This window comes from Sinocyclocheilus grahami, unplaced genomic scaffold, assembly GCF_001515645.1.
Source record: "Sinocyclocheilus grahami isolate Dianchi unplaced genomic scaffold, SAMN03320097.WGS_v1.1 scaffold377.1, whole genome shotgun sequence".
NCBI classification, from domain to species: Eukaryota; Metazoa; Chordata; class Actinopteri; order Cypriniformes; family Cyprinidae; genus Sinocyclocheilus; species Sinocyclocheilus grahami.
Genome location: NW_015505556.1, coordinates 1034234 through 1048688, shown reverse-complemented (window position 1 = coordinate 1048688; position 14455 = coordinate 1034234). Strand labels below are relative to the sequence as shown.

At 37.3% G+C, this 14455-nt stretch overlaps 1 protein-coding gene across 1 annotated transcript; it reads left to right on the top strand.

The window, feature by feature from the left end:
* Nucleotides 1-5181: 5181 nt before the first annotated feature.
* On the top strand, nucleotides 5182-13411 carry LOC107549607 (uncharacterized). Its single transcript, XM_016230756.1, has 3 exons — nucleotides 5182-5318; nucleotides 6121-9047; nucleotides 11861-13411. Exons 1-3 carry the CDS (start codon nucleotides 5182-5184, stop codon nucleotides 12901-12903), a joined length of 4107 nt encoding a protein of 1368 aa, XP_016086242.1. The 3' UTR covers nucleotides 12904-13411.
* The last annotated feature ends 1044 nt before the right edge of the window (nucleotides 13412-14455 follow it).

Below are 14455 nucleotides of genomic sequence, written 5' to 3'. Positions count from 1 at the left end.
AATGTTCCTTCCATCAGCTCTTACAATCACTGAAGATGTCACATTTTATACACTTATTCTTATTTTTAAAATATGTCAAATTCTGTTTTTAAATAGCTGGAATCTTTCTGAAGGATCGTGAGAATCAAGTATTTCCAGCAGATCTCTTACATATCTAGTTGGATTGGAAGTGCATAAACCTATTAGCAATTCATGATATAATTCTTCAGAAAACATTTTGTACCCTTAAGAATTATCCTTACAATGAAAGTCAAAACTGCTTTGGACCTCATTGCCTTTCATTGCACGGACATAAAACAGTTAAAACATTTTTCAGTATCTTATATTGTGTTCCACAGAAGAAAGAAAGTCATAAATGTTTGTAAAAACACGAGTTTGACTAAATGATGACAGAAGTTTCATTTTGGTGTGATCTGTCACTTTAAGAGAGAATGCTTGTTAGATTGTAATGTATTCAACTGTAACTTTCCAAAAGTCAAAAATAAGGCTACACTCTCAGAATTTTTTTTTTACAAAAGCTATCACTGGGGCAGTACCCTTTCAGAAGGTAAACCTTTGTACCTTATTTACCCCTATTAGGTGCATATTAGTACCTCAAAGTTACATAGTACCTAAAGAGTACATACCGCTTTCCACTCCAGCAACAGCTATTGTACCTTTATTTCTGAGAGTGTAACATATTTTAAAGCATATGTTTAAGAAAAAATTCAAGCTCAAAGCACAAAACAACAGCAGTATTATAAAATTAATGTGACAATGCACTTTCACAATTTTCTGGATTCCCCTATACCCACATTTTAGCAGAGTATAGCGAGTTCTTTTAAAGCGATGAATGCGCAACATTTCTTTGTTTTTATGTTTTTTTTTAAATACAAAACATGGTTTATCCAATGCACACACACAAACACACTATTATAATACACTTTTGTGCATTTTTAATAAGAATGACTATTAAATTTCATACTCCAATCAGTTTGACTGTAGATGAACATAAACCTCCCCTTTTTTCTCTAGCTGCACCAACTTCCCGATAAGCAAGAACCCTTCAGTGTAAACATTGAAACAGTATTATCATTCCCGTCGTCAATGTTTGAACTACCTATCAGCACTGTTATGAGTCCTAACAGGGGGTGAAGGAAGGGGCTGGTTGCAACTCAGTAACTTTGTGAAGGAAAACATGAGCAGTAAGCCTCAAAGTATTACATTCCTCTACACAGAAATGTGGAAGGATACCAGTGTTCAGAAGAGTATAAATGTGTTTTTAGATCACTTCTACGATGAAACACAAAGACCTGTTAGAGCGTGTTGCATCATCTGCTTTGTTCTGCTACTAATGTATTCCTCTGCATTTTTCTTTTCTTCTCAATATTGACTTTTGCACTAACAGTAGTTTATTGAACAAACACAAATCCGGCAGAGCAGATCTAACATCAGATATAATGTCATGAGGTTAGTCACCATTCCATACAAGCCTCAGAGTAAATAAACTTAATGCATAACATATCTGCATTACCAGTTAGACTAATGAGGCGTAGTGAACTTGCAAGTAGTACGTTACATAAACCAAACTGCTGCCTTAAACGGAATGGAATATCCAAACAAACACACCCCTTCATCGACTCGTGTCGTTCCAAACTCGTAAGACCTTTGTTCATCTTCGGAACACAAATTAAGATATTTTTTGATGAAATCTGAGAGCTTTCTGGCCCTGCAAATACCATGTTCAAGGCCAGAAACGTAGTAAGTTTTTTTTAAATAGTGACATCAGTGGTTCGACCTTCGTTTTATGAAGCTACGAGAATACTTTTTGTGCGCAAAGAAAGCAAAAATAATGACTTTATTCAACAATTTCTTCTCTTCCGTGTCAGAATTCGACACGTGTTCATGACAGTACTACGATGCAAAATTCAATATGGTGTCTAACGTGATTAAGATCAACTGGGGAGATGCTAAGAAGAAAAAATGAGGAAAGCACCTGTAATGAGAGCTGTAGTTGAAAACTGTATGTAGTGTGCAAGTGTGATGGTTCAATGTTCTGCAGGCATCACAGCTTTGTTTTCTCAACAAATAAAGTCTGATTTGGCATTTCACTACATTTGTCACACAAACTCTCATGTCACACAAGTTCAGTTTCTGCATCTGTTGTTGAAAAAAGTGTCAATCGTGAAAATAAGTGTTGAAATAAAGTTATTTCTGGAACTCTGTGTTTTCGATATTATTTTGCAAAGAAGAGACGACAAAACGTGATGGTCAAAGGTGTTGGTGAGTTTCTATGTCAATCCCAAGTATACTGACTGGTACTTTGACTCCTCCATGAGTGACATAATGGCTTGGAGAAGCTTGACAAAGGAGTCCAGTTTGTCTAAGTACATTTCCTTTTTCAGCTGAGCAACCAAGGCAAGGTTTTGCTATCATGAGATTTTCATGTCAGCTCAAAAACTGACAGTTGGTGATATTTCCACACAGAGATGGGTGAATGGGCTTTTCAAGCATCACAAACCACATATAGGCCCACAGGATATGTTTGTAGCTCATGTTTGTTAAGGCACTGTTTCATAGCAGTAACTACTTTTTTAAATTAGTACACTTTTTCCTGTTAAACCAATGTTAATTTACACCATTGTAGTGACTGTAAATCACTAAATAGTAGTGCTGTCAAACGATTAATCGAGATTAATCGCATCCCAAATAAGTTTTTGTTTACATAATATATGAGTGTGTACTGTGTATATTATGTATAGATAAATACAAACACATGCATGCATATATTTAAGAAAAATATGTTATGTTTATATATTAATTAAATATATTTTTATATAATATAAAATATAATAATATAAATATATAACTGTATATACATGTAAATATTTTCAAAATATATACTGAATGAGTGTGTTTATATATACATAATAAATAAACACAGTACACACATATATTATGTAAACAATTTTTTTTATTTTGGATGCGATTAATCGCGATTAATCTTTTGACAGCACTACTAGCAATCAATCTGCAGCGGTTTTTCAATATTTCTCAGTGTAGCAAGAAATCTAGCCTACAGCAATCAGAGATTTGTTTTATTATTATTATTTAAAACTGGAAGATAGATTTGGGATTTCAAATAATGTAAAACAAATATTTTTTTATATATATTTTTGTATTATTTTAATTTTTTTTTATTAAATTCAAATAAATCAAGAAGAAATAATATTCTGCATTTTTCAGTTCAAACTTATGACACTGATCATGTGAACTTCTGCAATCAATCTGCAGCGCTTTTTCAATATTTCTCAGTGTAGCAAGAAATCTAGCCTACAGCAATCAGAGATTTGTTTTATTATTATTATTATTTAAAACTGGAAGATAGATTTGGGATTTCAAATAATGTAAAACAAATATATTTTTTTTAATATATTTTTGTATTATTTTAATTTTTTTTAATTAAATTCAAATAAATCAAGAAGAAAATAATATTCTGCATTTTTCAGTTCAAACTTATGACACTGATCATGTGAACTTCTTTGTACAGACAGTGAGATGTTTTTGCATATAGTGAAGCACAAGATGCTCTTTGGATCATTCTCAAATCATGCTGGAGAACATCGTCATCAGGTTGAGTTGAGTTAAAACCAAGTGTGACACTGAATACCAAGACATTCTGAAAAATTAATGCTCATTTTCCAGTTAAAATTTGCACTTTGCACTCAATTTGTTTTGCCGATCATATGATCCGTTCTGAAAAAATGCTGATTGAATTAATATAATGAAAAACAGAAGACTTTTTTCACAGATGTTGGGGCCCCTCAGTACCCGCTAACTTTCTGTAATATCAAATTATTTAGGCTATGTTGTCTAAAACTCTGCTTCTTTTATTCAGTGCAAGTGCAACTTGTGAAGAAAATCTTTCTTTTTCAAAAGAATCTCTAGAAGCCAAGTCAGACTTTATTGGTTAAAACAACAAAACTGAGATTCCTGCAGATCATCTAACAAACACACTTCCAAATCTCTTTTCAACCTGTATAAACAATCTGCAGTTGGGTGCTTCACTTAAATCATTGTACTACTTGGTGACTGGTGCAGTAAAGTTGCTGAAGTGAAACATGCAGTAGGCTATAAATCATAGAGGCCTGAAGACTAAATGAGACCAATTTCCTGATTTCATTCATGCTGTTTCCAGGCTTTTCTACATAATAAAATATACTATACTGTACCATACGGATGAAAACGTTATTCGTTTAAGTTAAAATGTTTCATGTTCATGTAACGAATGGACATCTCACGCTTGGTTTAACTGCTGCCGCCTGTGCGTTGAAGCCCCGCCCTCTTTTCAATTGTAGCCCCCCCCCCCTATTGGCTAGACGTGCTGCCACCGACATACTTCGACTGGCAGTCTGAAATAACCTTTCGGAAAATAAGCAGAGGCGTTAAAGGATGCCTCTCTACTCTCTGCTACAATACTTCATCCGCTTCCAGACTGTTAGGGTTATACTTTGGGGTATTTCAGTTGTCATGGATTGGTGCGGTCGGATAGGAATCTCAGTGCGTGAGGTGAGTGTTCCTGCATAAACAAAAGTTGTTTTAGGGATGATTAGTAAAACATAAACGAGATGAAAGTTGACAACTGTATTTGGCACGGGTTTAAAGTTTGTCGTTGGAGTACCACGTTTCAGTAACAGCTGTGTACTATGTTAAAAACAGTTTTTACATTGTTTACATAGTTTATTCAAATGTATGTTGAATTACGATATCTCGTGCTCGGGAGGCTTTGTCGCTTTGGTTTCACCACAGTATGTAGAAGTGTTATAAACATATTTAGCTAAGGTTAATGTTGACGGAAGTTTACCAAAATACTCAAAACGTCCCCCAAATGGTCTCCTTTCTTAACGCAGATTTGCATTAGTGAATTTGCATGTTCGCTTCGCGCGCACAATAGAGTATTGTCCTCAATTTATAATCGTGTAATAACGATGTGTGCGTCACGCTGTATAATGTTAATGTATACTTTTGATAACTGTTAGGAAGTTTTGGTTTTTTAACAGACATGACGCTTCTGTGTTGAAATGGCATCATAGGCACGTGCAGCATATTTGGGCATTTTGGGCGCGTTCCAAATGTCCCATGCGTCTATGATGCTGCTGACTAGGAAGGCAGGTTATTAGGTTTTGACACGCAGCCCACAGTATGCTGAAAGATGTTGGGGGTTGTTTCATCACTTTTATACCTCTGGGTCGCCTCATCTGGGGACTGGCTGTCTTCACCACTGATAAACCACTTAAATCCACCTTCACTGCCACTGACATGCCTAGTGTTGCCCTCCTGTGAGCATCATTATGCTCTTTGCTCATTAGGGAACATCACTGGAGGGAATGAGTACACCTCTCCTCTATGTGAACACCTTTAAAATGGTGTATAGATTGAGTTTTATAAAAATGTACAATTAATAAGTGTTTCATCTTATATAACTTTTTCTATTTGTAAAAATACAAAGATGTGTAAAGAAAACTTTAAGATACGTACAAATGTATATCAAAAAGCATAACTGAAATACAATACCATATTGTTAATAGTAAAAGTCCAGTAAGAGTTGTTGATGGGGAAAAAAAAGATTAAACATATGTGAGTGTGTGTGTATAATAAATTATATACATATTATATTTTTTTTAGTATTTTCCTCTGTCCTACCTGAATTCAAAATGCATGTGACAGTTGGAACATTTGTACATATTCACACCTGATTAACTTGATCTGATTAACTGTATTTTGCCAAACTGCAAGATGCTCTTGCAAACAAAGGAAGTAAGGTGCACCCCCTGTTGTGAAGCAGAAAAGTGCCAGCTTTTTTCTTGTTGTGGTTACCGCTCACACATTTCTTTCTAAGGTTTGAAGGAACCTGTCACATGATATTTGTGGAAATACAATAAAGAACTGTAAAGTCAGGTGACTGTGTTTTGACAAAACCACAGAAAGGAAGGTATTGTCAAGTAGATAAATAAACCACAGAGGTGAAGCTGAGTGACTGTTTGTATTAATATTTCATTCAAATGATTGTACAGCATTGATAACTCTAATAACCTTAACATATACACTCAAGAACTGTTTTGTTCCTATTTTCTTGTATAGCTCTGATTTAGCTGGGTCAAGCCAGAGTCGGGAGTCCAAGATGAGCAGTAAGCAGGGACGGAGCTGCATCGACCCTCTAGTTCAAAGTAATATGGAAGGTGCCATGGGCACTGTAGCCCCCACGGGGCTCCCTAAAGCTGACAGCCTACCACACTATTCCCATGACAAAGCTCTGCCAATCAGCAGAGCTTATTTCCCATACACTCTTGGTGGACAAGACACACTTGACTTTCCTTCTCCATGGGGCCCTTCAAAAACCTGCGTGAGAAATGGGCCGAGCCCGGGGATTCACTTATCGGCCACCGAGGGTTCAATTCCAGTTCCAACCGTTTACAGGCCTGATAAAGTGTCCTTCCCTGTAGATGCTGGTGGTGGACGCTGTGCTGTACAGCAAGAGTTGGCAGCCAAGCAAAGGTTGGCCTATTATGCTAGCAGTCCCAGACAGCACAGTCCCAGGGTGGCTGGAGTCATCTCTCCAGTGGCAGTTCCCAAGGGTCACACTGGAGGGTCAGATGCAGAAAGCTGTGTTGGGTTGGCTATTCCAAAACCGGTATATGGTCATAGCCCCTGCTGTACTGAGCGTGGATGCACCGCAGGGCACTACAGTGTGGAACATGGACCACAAAGGATGTCCCCTCGCATATATGACGACGAATGGGCTGCTCATTTCAGCCGCCTGGCTTACCTGCATAAAAAGGGCCAGGAGGCATTTGCGCAACAGAGGGTTTTGCAGTTCGAACATGGCATGGAGGGTATAAAAGATGGAAAGACTGAGAGTTACCATGGTATTAGATCAAACGAACCCAGGAGGTCACTTTCTTTAATGCAACCAAGCTATACTTACAACACTGCACATCAATTTATTGGTTCCACACCAGAGTACTGCCAGCGTGCCCCAATTCCCCCACAGATATACAAGGGTCTTCCCCACACTTATGACCCAAGGACATTGGCACACCGTGGAGTTCCTTCAAAAGTATATCAGGACCATCCTCGCATATCTAAATACACACCAATGCCTCCATGTCACACTGTCTATTACCCTCAGAGTCACCATGAGGCTTACCAAGCCGATCCCAATGTTATTACAGATGAGCATGGTCAGCATCATCACATGGGTCAGTTCCATTCCCCTCAAGCTGACATGATGTCACCGTCCTGCTCTGTAGTACCCCCACACCATCCGATAATCCCAAAATACCCTACTTATCATTCATATAGGGTGCATTTTAATAGTAACCAAGCACCCATGCATGATAGGCCACACCCACCTTTCTCAGTGCATCAATCAGAGCGACCACTTGATTTCTCCATACGAAGGGTGCAGACACCTGACTCCCCTTGGGAGCTTTCCAAACAGTCTGGAACCACGGGGGCTTTCCATCCTTTACCGGCCCACTACAGACGTCTCAATAACACCACTACCCTTGAATACTCTGAGATGTCTGAAACTGGCTTTCTTGTAGGCAGTTCCAAAGAATTTCCCACAAAGTCCCGCGAAGATGTACTTAAGATAAGGCGTTGTGTTTCAGATCCACCTGACAAAGATGTATTAGCTAAAAGGCCCAGAGAGGAACTTGAAACGGACATGGCCAGTAAAAGGCAAAAGATTGACTCAACCCATGAGTTGTCAGATAATGAGCCTCAGTCACCATCCTCCCCACCCATGCCTGTTATTAATAAAGTTTTTAGCTTGGCTCCTTATAAAGTTTATTTCGAAGCTACAGGCATGTTGTCTTCACGAGGGAATTCAAAAAGTTCAAAGCCACAGCCTGAGGTGACACTGCTTAAACAAGAGCCGGAAATTCAAAACTGTGATCTAGAACCAAATTCAGGTGAAAGTGACCTCAGCTTGAAACAAGACACCCAAATGTCACCAGCTAACAGTGACGGTCCAGTTGAAATGCCAGAGACTGTAAAGATCAAAAAAGAAAAATTGGATCCAGATGAAGCGGCTTGTCAGTCGGAAATGAAACTAAGCATTGCTGAGGAGATGAATCATCAGGCGGACAGTTCTGAGGTCAAAGAAGAGCAAGGGGAGCCAGACACGAGTACATCTGACTCTCTTCCTTGTCATGTTGTAGTAAAGAGTGACTTTGAAGAAGAAAGCAATCCTTTCTTAGTAGAAAAGTCTGAATCTTTAGCCACATGCAAGTCTGAGATTGCTGTGAAAGACAACATGAACTACTTTCCAGTTCCTACGTTGCCCTCAACACCTCCATTGCCTCCTCCGTTGACTAAATTCTCCCTCACTAAAATCCCACCTCATTGCCTGAAATTGGCCAATTTTAAAATAGTCATCCCTGAAGTCCTGAAAGCTCCAGTAACCCAACCTGTTCAGGTTCCTCAGTCTCCACTGGAGGCCAAGCCAATTATAAGTAGCAGCAAACATGCCCGTCATCAGTTTATGGAGCTTCATCAGTCTCTCTGTAGACTCCTATACTGCTGCGTTAATCGAACCCCATGTCAGGAGCTCAGGGACTGGTTATGCAGACTGGACCTTCGAGAATCAGGCAAAGATCAGAAGGTGTCTTGTCTCTTGGGCTTGAAAATGAGGGAAGTATGGCTAAAAGGTGATGAGATGGAGGTGGCTCTTAAAAAGGTGGTCTTCCAACTTCAAAAGTATGTTGAAAGCCGCGAATGTCCCTTTCCTCATGTCATGAGGGCCGGTGCGGTGTTCGTTCCCATGTTGGTGGTCAAAGAAGTGCTGTTTCCTCAGGTTCAAGGCGCATTCATAGACCAGGTCCTGCAGGAGCATCGGGTGGAGCTCAGGCCCACCACCCTCACAGAGGAGAGGCAGCTGACTCAGCTCCACAGAAAGGCCTTCTCTTCCAAACTAAGAAGACTTCTGTCCCTTAAACAACTGCCAGATATATACCCTGATGTCCTTAACCTTCTCTACCATGCCAATGTCTGCAAGTTCCTTGGTGAGTGCTGGGTGATTGATTATTATTAGCATAGTACTCGATAAGTGTTGAACTGCTGTGTGAAAATTTTAACTTGATATTTGTATTGTATTAGTTAATGGCCGATATCAGAGATTTTTTATTTATTTAATGTAATGTAATTAGTCGATATCATGATATTGAACTAGATAATTAAATGGAAAAAACTAGTTCCCGTTTTTACATTTAGATTATCTTTGTCACTAACTAACATTAACCTGAAGTTAATCAATCAAATGTAATCACACTGTTACATGTACTCTTTAGGAATTTTTCATATTGTAAATTATACTGTTGTGGTGCTAAATTCTCCTGTAGCATTTAAAATAATTGATTTTAGTTTTTAAAATAGTTTAAATATAGACAAAATAGTACAGAATGGTAATATCAACCATGTATCAATTGTTGGCCATAACATGAAAAATTATGTGAAATATTATTTAGTATCTAGTAGTAGTATTTTTATATTGTTGCATTCTTAATAAAACATTTTGGCACCCCTAATACAATTTATTTATTAAATAATTGCTTATTTTTGGGCCTGACTTGTACTATGGTGATGATGGTACTTTTATCTTTGTTGCTTGAAACATTACTGTGGCATATTCATTTCAAGAAAACACTCACAAGTATCAGACTTGTGGTTCCATTTTTTTGTAAGTGGTTTCTTTTAAAATAAGCAGTCACAAGGACAGAAGACATTTTACAAGGTTATTATTTTCCATGTTCACAAATGCATTACTTGAGTGCGTTTGGGGTTAAATAGCATAATAACTTTCATAGTACTTAGAAGGATGAATGTGTATACTGAAACTTTGTGTTATAATTTTAGTAATCTTAATTTTCAGTTCCACATTTCTAAAGTAAGCAGAACTATTGTGTTATCTGTTGGATTTTAGTACAACATGGATATTGTACAACATATTCTGGCTGAGATCTTATTCTTTAGATAGAAAACTTAATGTTATACAGTCCCTAATATTAAGGTTTAGTCTTAGATCCCAAAAAGAATTGTGTATGTTTAGCCTATATATATATGTTAAAAGTTATACATTTCATATTATTTAATATAAAAGCCTATTTGATTTTGGAAGGCCAGTTATTTTAATTATTTTGATATTGTATGTTTATTTGAATTACTTTTTCTATTAAGATCAGCCATACATACATGGTGCATACCTGTAGTCTTAATGTTCATGTTTTGTTTTGTTTTTTTTTTTGCTTTGTTTTTCATACTTTTGTCATACTTTTTTTGATTTGATACACATTTGTTTTTGCAGATTCCACTGCTACAGATGGTGTCCAAAAAATGCCCAGGTACCTTCTTATTACCTTGTCCCCAAAACTCCTTCTCCAATCACAAATAGATTTTGTTGACTGTTGTAGAGAGGGCTTTGTAAATCTTTGAGCTGCTCATGCAGTCACAGTTCCTTGTTGGTGCAGTTTTGTTGCAGGTGTGTTTCTGATCAGATATTGTCTGGAACGGAACAGTGATATGCTTTTGGATATATTTCAGTTTCAGGCGCATACATTTCAGGGAAGGAAGTTAGTGTGCTTTTGGAGGTGTGCTCAGGCGGGTGGAGGATGGAAGGAGTTGCCATATGCTCTGGTGTTGCATTTCTCACCTGTAGTGCCATTTACAGTCCTCCAGATTTTGACAGCTGTCTGTCATCAGTTACGGCACTCAATTAATTAATTTATTTTTTCTTTTGAACATTTAACTTTGTTAACTCACACTTCGTTAAAGGTGCAGCAGATTTATTTTCTTAAGACATCCTTATTATTTTCTTTTTCTTTGTTTCCAGCTCTTTCTGCAGTGTTCTATCACTTTTTAAATAACTTCTGACACTCCTGAAAATTGCTCTATCGCCTATTATGTTTCATCAAATGGTCTGTTGTTCTTATTGGCATGGTTAGGTAATATCTCTTCTATTATTAGTAACCAGTTCAATCACATTTTATTGATGCTACTGTCATGTTACCACACAAATGTTTCTAAAAGCATTTGGAGGTATCATAAGGTTGCGTTCACACTGGAAACAGGATCTTTAGACGCTTTTTTTTAAATGTTAACATTTTACTCTGTAACATTTTCAAAATTCAGACAGCAGCCAAAAATCTAATTAATTGACCCCCCAAAAAAAGACATTTATTTAATCATTTATTCAGGCTGTGATGTTTTATGAAACACAAAATATATTATCCTGGCTGCCTTTTTCTGTTGAGCTCCAAAACAAATAAAACAAAAACCGCCATGGTCCATGAAAGTGGTCTGAAGAGATTCAATATTTGCTATTATTTTTAAAAGCATGCCTTATGCTAGCATTGAAATTGTGATTGCATTGTTTGAGTAATTCTATTTTTGATTGATTGATTTCATTAGACATTCATAAGATCATTCAGCTGAATAAATGATCATTCTATGCAATCTTTAAATATGCTTATAGTTCACCCAGAAATTACAATTCTGTTATTTACGCACCTTTATGTCCTTCCAAACCTGTATGACCAAAAATATATTTTGAAGAATATTGGAATATTTAAAGATAATATATAATATTTCTGTTTATTTAGTGTATATGTTGAAGAAAGAAAGGCATATCGTTTTGGAATAACATGAGGCTGAGTAAATTATAACTTTTATGATAAACTATCCCTATTCTGCTTTAGTCAACATTAATCCATTCTAAGTCTGGTTAATAATAATAACGAATTGTTCTTTAATTGTAATCTAGCTTTAATACTTATCGGTCAAGAAATGCTGATACTAAATTCCAATTCTCTTCTTTCTACAGGAGTAGAAACCAGCTTAACGTTCAAGAGCGAGAACACGGACAGCTCCGATGAATCAGCCGGTCGTGTGAATGGCGCTGAAGAATTCTACCTCGAGTCCTCCAGACCGCTCACACCAGAAACCACATGTGTGGACAAGCTGGAAAAACAATTTTGCCTGAAGAGAAAGAAAAAGAAAGAGAAAGGCAGAGTAAAGATTTCCTCCAAGAGGACATTTTTAGAGGAGACCAGTTCATCATCACAAGAGGATGAGTTCACTGAGGAACCGGCGAGGTGGAGCGTCGTCAGTTCCTTAGAGAGAGATGAATGGGAAGTGTCTCCTGTGACTTCCAATGACAGTGGACCACATGTGGAGGTAAAGATCGAAGATGAAACCCAAGAAGAGCCTGAGAACTCTGCCTGGGGGCGACCTTTGACCTCTGATGACTTCTCCTCTGATAGCACCGATGAAGAGACGGAAAGCACGTCATTGATGTCTTTTCAGAGCCGCAGATCCAGCTCAGCAGAATCTCAGGGCTTGTCTAAAGGGCCCTCCAGCATGGTCCTCAAGCTGAGGAAGGTCTTCTACAATAAGGGTCATGGGGGTAGAGTCACCCGCTACCAGAAGGTCACAGATTCTTTGGAAGTTCCGGCAAGGTTCAGGCGCACAGACAGCGACTATTACAGAAAAAAGAAACACAAATCATCCCGGCACAAAGGACGCCGCACGGACAGGGAGTTTTCCTTCAGTTCGTATTCTCAAAGCCATCCGTTCCTCTCCAAAAAACACAGACGCAGATGGGTGCTGCGCTCCGCTGTGCAGTCTGCCCGTCTGGCCATGGAGAGCAGATATCCTGACCTGGTGGGAAAGAGGATTCGGCATTTGTATGAGGAAAACGACAAAACAGAAGTGTGGTACAGAGGAGTGGTGCTGCGCATCCATGAGCCACATACAGACCCACTGAAAACTGTGTTCGAGGTCAAATATGATAGTGAGCCCGAGTGGCAGTACTATCTTGAGCTGCTCTTAGACTATAAGAAAGGATGGTTGAAAGTGGAGGACTGATTATTGATGGTATTAATGTTTTAATTTTCACCTGAGAACTGAATTCATTCAAAAATGTGAATATGCTTTGAATTGATGAGCAGCGAAGCAGTCAAAAGTCTTGAATTATTCTTTGCAACCCAAAAACTTGACATAACATGATATTGTTGTATGTAAGCAGTGTATGTTCAGTTTCAACTCTCCTTTGTGTTTCTGGTGTCAATAATGTTTCAGTTGCTACTGTGAAGTTGTTGCCCTTTTTCTAACGCCGAGTTGTTGGCAAACATTCCCAACAAGTGACATGTCGGTAACCGTGTTTAAGCTTTCCATGTAATTGGATGAAAGGGAATGCTGTATAGCAAGCTGTTTAACTGTTTACAGAATTATTTTACATTGGCTGCTGTCACGTGTTATATACCTGATTTTTAACACCTTTGGAAAAATTAAATCTCTTTGGATTGTTCAAATTCATCAGTGCCTTTTTTATTAATGTACAGCACATACATTTTTTAAGTTAAAGGTAATTGCAACTTATACTACCATTCAGATGTACATTTTTGTTTTTAAAAGAAGTCTCAAGATGAAGGCTGCATTTATTTGATCAAATACAGTAAAAACTGTAAAATTGTGAAATATTACAATTTTAAAAATCTTTCCGGTTTTAATATATTTAAAAATGTAATTAATTTCTGATGGAAAAGCTGAATTTTCAGCAGCTTGAAAAGAGATCATGCGGATTTGTTGCTCAAACTTTTTTTTTTTTTTTCTTTAACTCTTGAGCTGCTTAATATTTTTGTGGAAACCATAATACATTTTTCCAGGATTTTTGAAATTTCAGAAGAACAAAAACTATTTAAAAATATTTTGTAACATTATAAATGTTTTACGGTCACTTTTGCTCCACTTAGTGTGTCCTTGCTGAAGAAAGGTATCCTTTTAAAAAAAATGCTGCACCCAAACTTTGTATCTCAAATTTTGACTAAGCTCTGTTACCTTATTTTTTCTAAAATAAGTGGAAGTGGAATGAGTGGTTTCCTTGTGAACTTATCAACTTCTCCTGCAACTACAACAAAAAAAAGTTTAAAGTGCTAGTCTTCATAGAAATTTCATAGTGATTTCTTCTACATCCTATTTGTCTTGTAGGTTTAATTTTCAAAAGAAATGGCAAAATATACTCTTAAAGAGATCATGTCATTCCAAACCTGAACACAAAAGAAGATATTTTGATAAACCAAACCGTTGTTGGTCCCCATTGACTTCCGTAGTAGGGGAAAAAAATACTATGCAAGTCAATAGGGACCATCAACTGTTTAATTACCAGCATTCTTCAAAATATCTTCTTTTTTGTTCAGCATAAGAAAGAAACTGATTTGAAACTGAAACAGGTTTGGAACGACATGAAGGTGAGTAAATGACAATTTTCATTTTTGGGAGAAGTATCTCTTTAAATCTGGTGGCAAAACTTTTTATCTTAAAGTTCCCCTATTATGGGTTATGAAAGGTTCATATTTTGGTTTTGGGAGTCCCCAACAACAGGTTGACATGCATGCAAGGTTAAAAAACACTTTCATTG

Excerpts from the sequence above, each read along its gene's own strand:
- LOC107549607 (XM_016230756.1), top strand. The coding sequence starts at position 5,182 with ATGCTGAAAGATGTTGGGGGTTGTTTCATCACTTTTATACCTCTGGGT. Across the intron at positions 5,319-6,120 it reads ATGCCTAGTGTTGCCCTCCT|CTCTGATTTAGCTGGGTCAA; the intron begins GTGAGCATCATT and ends TTTCTTGTATAG. Across the intron at positions 9,048-11,860 it reads CAATGTCTGCAAGTTCCTTG|GAGTAGAAACCAGCTTAACG; the intron begins GTGAGTGCTGGG and ends TTCTTTCTACAG.